The sequence below is a fragment of the Mustela lutreola genome, chromosome 8 (assembly GCF_030435805.1).
Source record: "Mustela lutreola isolate mMusLut2 chromosome 8, mMusLut2.pri, whole genome shotgun sequence".
NCBI classification, from domain to species: Eukaryota; Metazoa; Chordata; class Mammalia; order Carnivora; family Mustelidae; genus Mustela; species Mustela lutreola.
The window spans coordinates 15,260,305-15,275,554 of NC_081297.1; the positions used below are offsets into that span (position 1 = coordinate 15,260,305).

At 38.7% G+C, this 15,250-nt stretch overlaps 1 protein-coding gene across 4 annotated transcripts in view; it reads left to right on the top strand.

Moving 5' to 3' along the window:
• The window catches only part of LOC131838142 (protein adenylyltransferase SelO-like), a 55,451-nt gene that overhangs the window by 29,153 nt on the left and 11,048 nt on the right, over positions 1–15,250 (top strand). For 2 of the 4 annotated variants that reach the window (XM_059183887.1, XM_059183888.1), the window contains one exon: positions 5,619–5,698. In XM_059183887.1, the coding sequence (XP_059039870.1) occupies positions 5,619–5,698 (80 nt within the window). Of the gene's footprint in view, positions 1–5,618; positions 5,699–7,377; positions 7,460–9,814; positions 10,014–15,250 lie in introns of those variants that run through there. The other 2 variants (XM_059183890.1, XM_059183889.1) reach the window with 2 other exon arrangements.

The window sequence follows — 15,250 nt, forward strand, 5'->3', positions numbered from 1 at the left end:
GTTCAGACAGAAGGTCCAAGGTCCTTGAGTCCTGTTGCCTTCCTTAGGACTTGTCTAGAGAGCTGGTGCGTGTCGTCAGGGTGGCTGAACCGTAGGAATGAAATAAGGATGACGCTCACATTCCACGTTACGTTACGGAATGAGATTCCTTCTTGAGCTCAGGGCATTATCATAGAAATAAAACCAAGTTTAGCTTTTCCAGGGAAGTGAGTGATCTATTTGGGGCTCAGCATGGATGTCATTGCCAGCCACCTCGTTGCCAGCCACAGGTGCAGTCACACAGAATTCTTAAGCCAGCTCAGAAGGCGGACGCTCAGCAGTTAAGAGAAAGAAGAAATCGAAAGACCCACATGTGGTGGCCATCCTGAGTATTTGGATTTGTTTGCTTATGGCACGATGGATGAGGTGGTTAATGAGGAATGTAATGAACTCAAGGCTGCAGCTGTCAGTTACTCTAGAGAAGTAGGAATGCTGAAACTGTGTGTTCTCCAGGAAGGGAGAAAGGTAAATTTCTACAACGAGCGATGGTCTGAGAAAAGTTCATAATGACAGCTCCGTTATTTTTTTAAAGGTACTTATTACTATATATTTTGATACATATATATAGATAGATAGATATGAAAATGCAAATATGTAAGAAATTGCACAAATTCATGTAGCAGTGTGTCCAGGGATGTGGAATTGAACTGAACAGGCATGAAGAAATAAAATATCTAAGAAGAGTGTCCAGTGTAGGAAGTCTTGTTCGTGATTTCCCTTACAGAGTCTTCATTTCTCACCTCTTGACCTGAGTTTCTTTTTTTAGAGGGGCAGCATGGCCTGGCTTCTGGGGTTGGACCAGCTGTACCTGAGCTCTGGTTCAGCTCTCTATTTCCTAGATGTTATCAAGTGGGTCACTTGATTCCTTCATCCCTCTTTTTCTCTTTCTGGTGTGTATATACTTTTTTAGTGGCTTTATTGAGGTATAATTTATATAACAAAATTCATTCATTTCTAGTATACAGTGATTTTTTTAAAAAACTAAATTAAAACTGTGCAATTGTGACAGTACTGTGTGTGTGTGTGTGTTTAAAGATTTTATTTATTTATTTGACAAAGAGAGACAGAAAGAGAGGGAACACAAGCAGGGGGAGTGGGAGAGGGAGAAGCAGGCTTCCCACTGAGCATGGAGCCGGATGTGGGGCTCGATCCCAGGATCTTGGGATCATGATCTGAGCCCGAGTCAGGTGCTTAATGACTGAACCACAGAGGTGCCAGGACAGTCCAGTTTTAAAACATTTTTATCCATTTGACCTCACTTTTGTTTCCTCATCTGTAAAACGCATTTACATCATGGATTGTTGCACAAAATCAGGGAGATTGTAGTTGGCACATAGTAAGTACTCAGTACGTATCAGCTATTACGTTAGTATAGAGTACATTCAATATCTTTGTTTAATAGACTGGAATGACTATGTTTTTTAGAAACCCAAAGACTAAAAATATATTGCTGTTGCATGTTGTTTCAAAACATTTTAAAAAATCAATAGTAGGTTAGGGGAAGATTTTTTTAAAGTATACACGCCCAACATGGGGCTTGAACTCACGAGCCTACAGTTAAGAGTTGCATGCTCTACATTCTGAGCCAACCAGGGATTCCAGGGGAAGATTTGCTTTAGATTTTTTTTTTTTGTAAATGCTCCAAGTTACAAGCAAAGGGAACATCAAAGAGGAGTGTTTTAGTCTTAGATTTAAAAAAAAAAAAACAACTCAACTCTATAAACTTTATTATTTTTAAGCCTCCAAATAACTCTATGATCATAAACCACCAAAGGGCATTGATCACTTCTCTTCTGTGTCACATAGTGCCCACCCAGCACAAGATCACAGTAAAATTTTGTTTCATAAATGCTTTTTATTCCTGTCATTACTGTGCCCTGAGAATAGCCATTGTGGCTCCCGCATTATATGACTGGGCTTATATTGCTGGGGGTAGGTTTTAAAAAGCTCTAAAACAGCCGCATCTGCAAAAAAACCCAACTTGGTTGTGAGTCTGAAAATGCATCTGCATAATTCTGCTTTCTTTGTGCCTAGCTGTGAATGTGTGGCACATGCTCAGGAGAACTTTGCTTATCCTTAGGACAGGTGTTTTAGCACTCCAGGCCAACTATGTTGAAATCCTGGGTGTGCGCCTCATTGGAAAATACAACCCCAGGCCTAGTTCGCAGACTTCCCCATCTGTCATCTGGCAAAGGGCATGCTCACGGAGAATGAATTGGCCAAGACTGGGATTGGCTGTGCACAAACTTATCTTTGGGAAAAGAACACACAGAGAATGCTTGTATGATTGCAAGTCTGAGACATTTCCTTTGTGTGCTAAGGACTCTCGATAGAAATTAAGCAAGATCATTTGGGAATCAAGGTGAAAGTGCTCTCTGTTAAGGGGGTAGTATAAATTTAAACTGTGACCTCAAGTAGATATTTCAGACCTGACCTTTTGTAGATAATAGAATAAAAGAAAAATTTCCTTCTTAATTCTTCTTCCTGGACATTAAAAAAAAAGAGGGAAACAGAAGGAACAATGGAAGATGCTGTATTTATAATAATTTTTCTCTTCAAGTATTTTAATAATGATTTAATAGTTAGAGTAAGATTTATTTTTATTGAGTTAGATAAAGGATAAATAGAACTACCATTTTCCAGTTGCATTGCCAGCCTATGAGAGATTAGTTGTGTTTAATAATTTGAAGAGTTTAGTGTTTTATGATCATCGAGTCTGTTGACTTTCTGATATGTTAATTTTTTCCAATTGGATGGTAGCAATGACATGCTTTATTTATATTATGATGTAGTCAGTAAATCATAGTTTTAAATCTCTTCCAGCACTAAATTTGCTTCTTCAGAAAAATATACTCAGCCCCTATTACATGCCCCCCGTTTTGTACAGTCACATTGTTCAAAGCTAAAACTACAAAGAGAATTTGAGACACCCAGTGGATCAGGGAGTACCGCATTACATGGAACTCTGGCAGGGCTTGTGTGTGGACATAATCCTCATAACCCACTGCTTAAAATTAAAAGTTGAGAAAGTTCCCAAGTAGGTAAAAATGTACAGAATCCGGGGCGCCTGGGTGGGTCAGTGGGTTAAAGCCTCTGCCTTCGGCTCAGGTCATGATCTCAGGGTCCTGGGATCAAGCCCCGTGTCGGGAGCTCTGCTCAGCCGGGAGCCTGCTTCCTCCTCTCTATCTCTGCCTGCCTCTCTGCCTACTTGTGATATCTGTCAAATAAATAAATAAAATATTTTTAAAAAAACATTAAAAAATAAAAAATAAAAAAATGTACAGAATCCAATAACTCCTCAAAGAATCTTAACAGATCTACAATTTTCTGATTTCCAAGTAGTTTGTATATTTATTTACATATATATACAAATGCATATTTATATATTTATAACTTGGTCCAAAGCACTTCTGTTTTGTAGCTGAGATCTCCAGTATGTTTTAACAATATTTCATTGCTAGGTTTCTATGAAATGCCTGTCTATGAAATACCCTATGAAATTCCTAGGTTTCTATGAAAGTTTTGGTCAAACTTTTCATTGGAAGACTCCACTCTCCCTCTGCCTATGCTAAGCATTTCCACAATTCCCTTTGCATGTTGGTTTCCTTTTTGTTTGTATGTATTTTCTGTGTATATGTGTTTTATTTTAAACAAGTACTGTATGAATTCTTTAAAATTTGAAAAATGCAAATTGATAGACCAAAAAAAAAATCCCATTTTCCCATAGTTATTATTTACTTTTTGATACATTTACTTCTAGTCTCTCTTTTTCTGTGAGTGTTCATTAGGAAAAAAATGTAGTAGTAATCAAACAATGGTATAATTTAGGTCTTTCTTTCTTTTGCTAAAAAGTAAACAAGGCATTTTCTCTTGCTTTTATAATGTAACATTTTTAACAGCTGCACAATATTTCTTAGAAAGTGTATGCAGTGTTTTACTTAACTATTCCCCTACTAAGTATTTAAATTGTTTCTAGTTTTCCTTAATATAAATAATAACTTTAATTTTAATTTTTTATGGGGCGCCTGGGTGGCTCAGTGGGTTAACCCTCTGCCTTTGGCTCAGGTCATGGTCTCAGGGTCCTGGGATCGAGCCCCACATGGGGCTCTCTGCTCAACAGGGAGCCTGCTTCCCCCCTCTCTCTCTGTGCCTGCCTCTCTGCCTACTTGTGATCTCTCTCTCTGTGTCAAATGAATAAATGAAATATTTTTTAAAAATAATAATTTTAATTTTTTAAAAAGATTTTTTATTTATTCCACAGACAGAGATCACAAGTAGGCAGAGAGGCAGGCAGAGAGAGAGAGAGAGAGGAAGAAGCAGGCTTCCCGCTAAGCAGAGAGCCCAATGTGGGGCTCGATCCCAGGACTCTGGGATCATGACCTGAGCTGAAGGCAGAAGCTTTAACCCACGGAGCCACCCAGGTGCCCCTAAATAATAACTTTTTATGTTTAAATCTGTTTTCAGAGACTATGCTCCTACAGAATCACTGGGTCACAGGGCACTTCTTATGATATCATTAAATTATACGTCATATCTTAGAAGATTGTTAAAATCAAGTTGAAAGAATTTGTGTATTTCCTCCATTCAAGTAGCTCAGCAAACTTGAGAATCACAAAATGATGATTCCTGGAGTCCACTCAATTTCTTTTGTGCTAGTGGGGAGAAGTATCCCTCCTCTCCACTCAGTGGATAAAATATTTTCAAAAAGGCTCATCTCTGCTTCCCCTCTCTCTCTCTGTCTGCCTCTCCATCTACTTGTGATTTCTCTCTATCAAATAAATAAATAAAATCTTTAAAAAAAAAAGGGGGGGGGCACCTGGGTGGCTCAGTGGGTTAAGCCGCTGCCTTCGACTCAGGTCATGATCTCAGGGTCCTGGGGTCGAGTCCCGCATCGGGCTCTCTGCTCAGCAGGGAGCCTGCTTCCCCTCTCTCTCTCTGTCTGCCTCTCCATCTACTTGTGATTTCTCTCTATCAAATAAATAAATAAAATCTTAAAAAAAAAAAAGGCTCATCTCAACTAAAGACAGTTTCTGGAATTTTTCTAAATGTGCCATTATTATAATTCCTTTAAAATGACAAAATGCATGTTTACTCTCAAAAATACAAATTTATAAAGAGTTTTTCCTGCATGTAACCTTTCATGTTTGCTTTTGGCAGCATTAATATTAAGCAGTCCTACTAAGTCAGATCTGAATTCTGAGCTTAAAGATGTTAAAAGCAGCTCCTTCTCTTCCCCAACCTCCACCTAGGCGAAAAGGCCTAATTCAGATGCCTTGACTACTTTCTCCGTGCTTTAGAAAGTGCTTAGGGAACTGAACATGGTGAAGAAACCAAAGTAATGATGAAACACTGAAGAGAAAAACCAAACACAGTATTGCTCGTAATGTTCCAAAAAGTGTTTTCTAAACCATAGCAGCGTACATTGTTATAAACAATAAAAATGTACTGATGCCAATCATTTCTTCTCATTTGTACCTTCCAGCACCGTTCTTAAAGCTTATCTAATTTGGGTCATAATTTCATATGGCCTGTGTGGACTTAGTAATTTATTGTTCCAAAACATGCTTTTCCCCCTGAAGCTGTTAATCCTAGATATGTACTGAAGAACTGGATGGCAGAGTCCGCAGTGAGAAAAGCAGAAAGGAATGATTTTTCAGAGGTAAGATGTTTGAGTCTTCTGGCTTTATTTTTATTAATTTAAATGTATTGTATTTTAAGCACACTTATGTTGTTTGTAGCATGTAGACATGCTAAACCAGACCATTGCCAGTACCAACTTCCCAGAATTCTCGCTGCCTGGTCTCCCTTTTTTTGTTTTTCAGTGAATCTTCTTTTCTCATATTTTCTAATTTATTTTTTAATGGATTTAAAATTTTAGAGATTCAGTTTATCCTATATCTGTATTATTCAAATTTCTGAGGGTCTGATTCTGCTATTTATTGGTTGTGTTTTGGACTTGTGGATTTCAATCTCTGAGATCCAGTGAAGCCTGATTTTGTCAAAGATTTTATTCATTTATTTGAGAGGGAGGGCATGAGTGGGATATGGGGCAAAGGGAGACGCGAACTCCTTACCACGCAGGGAGCCTGATGTGGGGCTTGATCCTGAGACCTTGGGATCATGACCTGAGCAGAAGGCAGATGATTAACCGACTGAGCCACCCAGGTGTCCCAGTGAAGCCTGATTTAAGGGTGCATCTCTCCAGAGGGAATTAGCTTTTTGCTTATAGTCCATGGCACTAGCCACGTGGGTCCACTAATCCTGACATCAGTGAAGATGGGATGAACGAAATCTACATGAATCTGCCTGGGTGAATCCCACATATAATGTTTGGCAAGACAAGACAGTGGCAAAGGCATGTGACAAGCACCCCTTAAATACAGTGCAAAACATGCAAAACTGTACACCACATGGGGATGCATGCATATATAATAAAAGTAACAACATGAATAAAGATGATAAACATCATCTTCAGACAGTGGTTACTTCGAGGTGAGGAAGCGATCTGAGTTAGGGAAGGAGACTCACTCTGGGCTCTAATGCTATTGGAAGTATTTGATTTCTGAAGCTGGCTGGAGGGTACATGGAGGTTCATGTATTGTCCTGCAGACCTTCTTGTATGCTTCAAATACTTCATAATCAATTATTGAAAATGTAGTGCACATAATACATGTTTTAGAAGAGGACTGGCCTTGGAACTCATGCTGTCACTGTCCTGCCCTGGAGTAGATGTTATGGATGCTCATGGCTCTCTTTCTGACCCTGGTCCCACCTTAGAATCATTCCCGCCACAGCATGTATGTGGTCACAACCAAGTGATCAGAGTTATGAAAGAGAAACTATATTTGCTTTTTTTTTTTCTTTTAAAGATTTATCTATTTTAGAGAGAGTGCGGGAGAGCATGCGTGAGTGGGGGAAGGGGCAGAGGGAGAGAGAGAGAATCTCAAGCAGACTCCCCACGGAGCACGGAGCCAGATGCAGGGCTCCATCTCATGACCCTGAGATCATGACCTGAGAGGAAACCAAGAGGTGGACATTTAACCGACTGAGCCCCCCGGGCGCCCCTGGTTTTCACTATTTCTCATTTGGGACTTGCATTAACTTTTTATTTTGGTAGTTTCATTAGCCTGACAAATCCAGGTTTTCACTTTAGAAAACAGAACATTTTAAAATGCAATCTTTCTATGGTATTAAAGAGAAAGGGAAGGGGGAGGGCTCCGTGTTTATCGTTAAGTCAGCCTAAGCTGAGAAGAGGAAACATTATTTCATTAGCTGTCCCTTGGCTTCTTTTCCCTTCCTTCCCTATCTTTTGTTCCTTGTTGTCTTCTCTTCCCCCAGATTATATCTGAGTAAGGGTGCACTGCCCACCGTGGGTGCAGAGAGGTCTTCATTGGTTCAAGTGAACATTCAGATTCACAAGACTAACACAGGCTGGGGGCGCCTGGGTGGCTCAGTGGATTAAGCCGCTGCCTTCGGCTCAGGTCACCATCTCAGTGTCCTGGGATCGAGCCCCGCATCGGGCTCTCTGCTCAGCAGGGAGCCTGCTTCCCCCTCTGTCTCTGCCTGCCTCTCTGCCTACTTGTGATCTCTCTCTCTGTCAAATAAAATAAAATCTTTAAAAAAAAAAAAAAAGACTAACACAGGCTGCTCTTGGCCCCACCCAACTCAGACGGAGGACGGACAGGCTGACCAGCAGGGAAGCATCAGGCTCCCCATTCGCAGGAGGCCTGGGGGTGACCCAGGCCAGCAGCCCTGCGCAGCAGCGAGGCTCAGGTGTGCAGAGACGAGGCCCACCCTGGGAAGATGCAGGGGCAGCCCTGGCTTAAAACCTTCCTGTTCCATAGACACCCGTATCTCTTGTCACAGCTCCATAGGCATCGTTTCCAGTGTCCCCACAAGAGATCTGCCTTGTACCAAGTCACCACACTAAACAAAGCCTGAAGCATTCTGGCAGGTATTTACAGACCTCCCATCCAGAAGCTGCTTGTTGGTCCTAAGCAGTGCTATATGGTGATATATGCAGTTGTCATATTGTATTATCGAGTGACGAGGGGAACAGACCTAGGAAGTTAATTAGTGGTTTAATTCTCATGCAGGGAAGGAAAAAGATTTTTTTTAAACTTTTGTACAGGGAACCCTTTACACATATAACTTGTATTTACCTGCTTGTATCAAACATTTCTTGAGAATCTATGTGAGGTGCTATGAAGAAGTATAGAAAAATGCATTCAGGGAGATTTTTAGTTAGCAAGTGAGATTAGATAGGTATAAAAGTAACTTCAATAAAAGGAGATGTATAGAAAGCATCTAGGGAAATGAAGAAGGACTCTAAGCACCTAGGGAAATGAAGAGGGACCGTATTGATTATGATGAGTCTTCCTATTTAAAATATTAGTAATACAGTAATACCCTCTATTTGATCTCTTGGTACTTTTTTAGTATAGATAATCATGAACCTTTTTCTGTCGGAACCAAGCATTCCTTTGTCAATACCCAAGGAAATGACAAACCCACCAAAAAGCATATTTTAGTTGAGGTATAGTTGACATGTAACATTATATTACTTTCATGTGTATGACATGATGATTCAATATTTGTATATATTGTAAAACTATGACCACAGTAATTCTAGTTAACATCATTATAGACGGTTACAAAATTTTTTTTCTTGTGATGAGTTATTTTTTTCCCCCCAGTGTTCCAAAATTCATTGTTGATACACCACACCCAGCACTTCATGCAATACATGCCCTTCTTAATACCCACCACCAGACTCAGCCAACCCCCTACCCCCTCTTCTCCAAAACCCTCAGTTAGTTTCTCAGAGTCCACAGTCTCTCATGGTTTGTCTCCCCCTCCGATTTCCCCCCACTCACTTCTCCTCTCCATCTCCCAGTGTCCTCCGTGTTATGCCTTATGCTCTACAAGTAAGTGAAACCATACGATAATTGACTCTCTCTGCTTGATTTACTTTGATGAGTTAAGATTGACTTTCTAGGAACTTTCAAATATGGTATACAGTATTATTAACTTTAGTCACCATGCTATATATTACATTCCCATGACTTATTTATTTTATAACTGGATAAAAATATGCATTTTGATCCTAGAAATATTGTTGAAAGAGGTGTGTTCTTTGATGCCTCAATCTATTACCAAGGCTCAAATCACAAATGAGGAAGCAGCATGAGTTGGAATCCATGCTCTTGATTTGGAAAGGCTGCAAACCACTGACATTCTTTTATTTTTGTAAATATTTTATTTATTTATTTTTTAAAGATTTTATTTATTTATTTGACAGAGATCACAAGTAGGCAGAGAGGCAGGCAGAGAGAGAGGAAGGCAGGCTCCCTGCTGAGCAGAGAGTTCAATGCCGGGCTCCATCCCAGGACCCTGGGATCATGGCCTGAGCTGAAGGCAGAGGCTTTAATCCCACTGAGCCACCCAGGCGCCCCTATTTTTGTAAATATTTTAGAAAATTATAATTCTCTTTATGCTGTAAAAGAACTTCAAAGTTATTGGGACATATATATGTAGTGTTTGTGACAGGGTATGTTTTACTGTCCTGTTTTAGCATAAAACCAGTACTTCAGGGAACTTTCTGTGGGATGATAGGAATTTTAAGTAACAGCTATAGCTGAAATCTTAATAAAACATAAAACAATTAAACATTTTAAAAGAAATATAAATTTAGCCTTGTCATTCTGGGAATTTAGAAAACTGGTAAGGGTTCTGAGGAAGAAATCTGTATCTGTGTGTTTCTATTGTTTGCCAGGTCCATCTTCTCCAGCATGTTCTTCAGCATCCTTTCCAGAAGCATTCTGCCGCTGAAAAAGCAGGCTACGCCTCACCCACTCCTTCTTGGGCTAAAGACCTCAGAGTTAGCTGCTCATCTTAGTTTAGTGTAAATAAATTAAGGAATACTCTGTCATTGAATTCGACATGAAATGATCTATTTGATAAATTCTTAATGACTAGCATTTCATAAAAAGGATTATGATTGCAAATATCTTTTAATCATATAAACTGGACCTATTCTTTGGAACAACTGTGTGATCATTTTTGTTCTAATGAAGAACTTCAGTGGAATAATAAAATATGTTTGGCAACTGCGTGTGTTACTCTCAATAACTGAAAAATCTTATGGCAATCTTTTAATGAACTTACAAGTATTCATTTAAGACATGCTACGTACCCAGTGCTGTGGGGCACATCAGATCAGTATGTAGTTTAACGGTACTCCTAGAGCCTTTTTGTTTATTATGGTAGTTTTCAAAAATTAACCAAAGTAAAGAGAATAGTATAATGAACCTGATTTACCAGCCAGCTTCTTAATTATCAATGCGTGATCAGAGTTACTTCATCTACGTCCCTACATACTTCCCCTCATTTTTAGTTAATGTTTTAATCGAGGTATAATTTCTATATCCCCACATAAGTTCCTGGATGTGTTTCACTTAATTTACAAATATTTTTGTGTGCATCTCCAAACGTTAATGACTGAAAACACACACAATACCATTATCATATCTTAAGACAACTGAACAACTCCCTAATTCATCAAATCCAAGTACTAGTTTTTGGATTTTTCCTTTTGTTTTATAAGTCATTATCACCACTATTATCATTTTATGGTTGCTTATTTGAACTGGGATCAAAGTAAGGACTATACGTTCAAATTAGATGATAAAAGCTCTTTGAGTTTCTTTTGATACTTTTGGGTACAACCACTTGCATCTTCTTTTTCCTTCGTTTTGGTTGAAGAAAGCCGGTCACCTACCCCAGAGTGTGTCCAGAGTGTGCATTTTGCTAGTTGCATGTCTGTGTTATTGTTTAACATGTTGTTCTGTTGCCTGTATTTCTATAAACCCTCAACTTATCGGAGGAAATACTTGCCATCAGAAGGCAATTGTGGGCACTTCCACCAACAAGTGCAGATTGGCTGTCTCCTGGGATATCAGCAGCCACTAACAGTCATCTCCTGGACCCACTGATTCAATAAGGTTGTAAAATGATAATCTAATCCTATCAATCATTAGCTGGAATCCTTCTATAAAGGAAAAGTTTCTATCATTAATTATTTGGTTATCCTGAGACACGGAAAGCCAAAGAACTGGCTCCCAAGCATGCTCCAAAGACAGTCAGTAGGCTTGTTGATTGGTTTTAGTATCATGAACTCTTGAATTTAAGCACATTTTGGTTTGGACTGTTGCAGTTATTATCCTAACTGATGTACGAATTGTCCCACGTATGGCCAGTGAGGTTTTATTCATGATGGCTCCTTGTGTACACGTTCCTAGAAGGTTTTGATAGCTTTGTTTTCTGATGGGGTAAGATGTTCCAGGTTCATTGTGCATATTTCTTGCCTTAGCCCTGGAGCCAGTAATTTTTCTAAGGAGACCTCATTCAGGGAAATAATATTAGAGATCACAGTTTAGATGCTTAAAGCTTTGTGAATATTTGAAACTCTTTACAGAACTTGTTAAATGATAGCCAATATCTGAGCTAAAACCTTGCCTAAAATTAAACGATATGAGCCAAGAACAAAAAAACCAAAATAGCAAAAAGATACATTATTAAAACTAACAAAAGTCCTAACCTCACAAAATTTTAATTTATTTTTTTTTTGTTAATGTAACAATTGCTCATGTCAAGTAATAAATGCTCATGTAAAAATGTTTTAAATAAGTATATTGAAAAGATGTGAAGTCGTCCTTCACGCTCTACTTCCTCCTCTTTCCTATATCCATTCTGTATCCCAGAAGTAACTATGTTTTATAAGGCTTGTATCTTTTCAGACTTCTGGTGTACATGTACATACTTGCATACCAACATACACTTATATATGTGTATAAGGCTTCTGTGACTAGAGGCATACTTGACATGCTGTTTTGTAAGCTGCCTTTTATTTAGCTAAATATATTGTTAAATAGGAATATGTGTGATCTCCTTCAATTTGCTTTAATGGTTTAAAATATTCCATAGTATAGATATACCATATTTTGTCAAATTATTTATGTATTTGGTACTCATTTGTTTCCAGATTTTTTTCCAATATATACAGCATCCTTGTCTATGTGTTTTTGCTTTTAGAGTCCTACAAATAGAATTAATTGGGTCAAAAGGTGTATGCATTAAATTTTTTAAAAATATTTTATTTATTATTTGTTAAGTAGGCAGAGCAGCAGGCAGAGAGAGAGGGGGAAGCAGGCTCCCTGTTAAGCAGAGAGTCTGATGTGGAGCTTGATCCCAGGACCCTGAGATCATGACCTGAGCTGAAGGCAAAGGCTTAACCCATTGAGCCACCCAGGTGCCCCCATTTTTTTTTTTTTAAGATTTTATTTCTTTGTCAGGGAGAAAGGGCACAAGCAGGGGAAGCAGTGGGAGTGGCAGGCAGAGGGAGAAGCACGCTTCCTGCTGAGCAGGGAGCCCCATGCAGGACTCTATCCTAGGCCCCCGGGATCATGACCAGAGTTGAAGGCAGCCACTTAACCAACTGAGCGACCCAGGTGTCTCTGCATTAAAAATGTTTATGTATACTGCCAAATTAAACCCCCAAAAGGCTTTACCAGTTGATATTTCCAATGACATATCACAATATCAGTTTCTTTATACTCTGAGCATTGGATATTATTTTATGTATTTTTTCCAGTCTGATACATGAAAATTTTATTATTTTAATATTAATTATTATTCATGTAGCAAATAATTTTTGATTTTCATGTAGTAAATAGTGTTTCTTTTCTATCATTAATATTTTATTCTTTAATGGCACCTTTTTAAACAGGTTTTTACAAATTTTCATATATTGAATTTGGCAATTTAAAAAGTATTTTTGGATTTTATGTCTTGTTTAGTTTTGTTTATATTTTACAAAATGTATTTCCTCATATTTTCTTTTAGTATTTTTAGAATGTGTACGCTTAATCCCTTTGAGATTTATTTTTACCCCATTGACAGATAATGTCCCAATACTATTTGTCAGTTTATCCTTTTCATACATGTTTGAAACACTTTTATCATATATAAGTTCTTATATCTTTGAGCTCACTGCTAGACTTTTTTTCAGCTCTTCTAGCAACGCAAGTCTTAATTATTTTGATTGTATAGTATCAACAATTAATATAATATATTTCAACAGTTACTCTGCTATCATTAATCTTTTAAAAAAAAAAAAAAAGATTTATTTATTTATTTTAGAGAAGCCGGGGGAAGGGCAGAGGGAGAGACAAAATCCCGAAGCAGATTCCCTGCTGAGTGCAGAGCCCAAAGCAAGGCTCCATCCCAGGACCCTAAGATCATGACCCAAGTTGAAATCAAGAGCTGGTGAACTGAGACACTCAGACACCCCCATTATTACTCCTTTAAAACATTTTCTTTGTGGAGTGCCTGGGTGACTCAGTCGGTTGAGCAGCTGACTCATGATTTCAGCTCAGGTCATGATCTCAGGGTCATAAGATTGGGCTCTGCACTGGGTGTGGAGCCTGCTTAAATTTCTCTCTCTCCTCTGCCCCTCCCCACCACTTGAAAGTACACATGCTCTTTCTCTATAAATAAAAAATAAATGTTTTTTTTGCTAGTTAATTATTTTAGTTGAATTTTTATGTGTTAATTTTCAGAAAAAAATCTTGTTGGGATATTGGTTGTTTTTTTTTTTTTTTAAAGATTTTATTTATTTATCAGAGAGAAGGGGGGGGAGAGAGCGAGCACAGGCAGACAGAATGGCAGGCAGAGTCAGAGGGAGAAGCAGGCTCCCTGCGGAGCAAGGAGCCTGATGTGGGACTCGATCCCAGGACGGTGGGGTCATGACCTGAGCCGAAGGCAGCTGCTTAACCAACTGAGCCACCCAGGCGTCCCTATTGGTTGGTTTTATATTAAATTTATAGAGTGACTTGGAAAGAATTAACATCTTTACAACATTGAGTTTTCCCATCCAGGAACATGCTACAGGCATTCTTCCCTTTGCATAGTACTACAGGACTGTAAAAGTGGCCACACAAACTAAAACCATGTAAAGTGATCAAATAATCAATGGGAAAAATTGATTGCTTTGTGATCTTCAAAAATTTTGGTCAAAACCTTAAAAACTCTTTCACTGTTGGCTATGGATATATAGGGAAATAAAATAGTAAAACTAATACTCAGTGCACTGTACTTTATTTATTTATTTTTTTTTAAAAGATTTTATTTATTTATTTGACAGAGAGAAATTACAAGTACATTGAGAGGCAGGCAGAGAGAGAGAGAAGGAAGCAGGCTCCCCGCTGAGCAGAGAGCCCGACGCGGGACTCGATCCCAGGACCTTGAGATCATGACCTGAGCCGAAGGCAGCGGCTTAACCCACTGAGCCACCCAGGCGCCCCTGCACTGTACTTTAAAACACTAGAAACATTGAGAAAGTATTTTATTTCTAAGAGACTTATTAAGAGTGGCTTGAACAATGCTTGTTGGCTTTTTTTCTTGTCATATAACTCATAATACAGAACTAGGATCTTTTCTATATCTTAGTGAGTTGCCACTATTTTTTCCATAACTCCATTTATGTTCAGTTTGAATTTGACTTTCAGTATTATCGCTTTTCATTTATGTACTACAGTTTCATCTTTACTGGCCAATTTCCTTTTTCCAGTGATCATTTTTTTAAATAAAATGTCATGTGGGTTTACCACTGGGAGATAAGGAATCAGTGCAACTACACACTTTGCTGTCTATGCATAAGAATAACAAGTATAGAGGGGTGCCTGGGTGGCTCAGTGGGTTAAAGCCTCTGCCTTTGGGTCAGGTCATGATCCCAGGGTCCTGGGATCGAGCCCCACATCGGGCTTTCTGCTCAGCGGAGAGCCTGCTTCCTCCTCCTCTCTCTCTCTGCCTGCTTCTCTGCCTACTTGTGATCTCTGCCTGTCAAATAAATAAAATAAAAATCTTTAAAAAAAAAAAAAAGAGTAACAAGGATACAGCAATCAACCACTAACAGACTTTGAAAGAAGTGATATGATTGGTCACTGATCATGATAGTCATCTTTTACGTAGTGATTTGTGGACTGCAATTCTAACGGTGAAGTTTGTACTTTACCCAACTGTTTGGTTATAATATCATGGTAGCAAATGTTGGGAAACTAGTGTTATTTAACTGAATTGTGGTTACTGGAACTTGTGCATGTCGGAACTATGCAAAGTAAGGGCTCTCTGTATTTGTTTCCTAACATTTTAT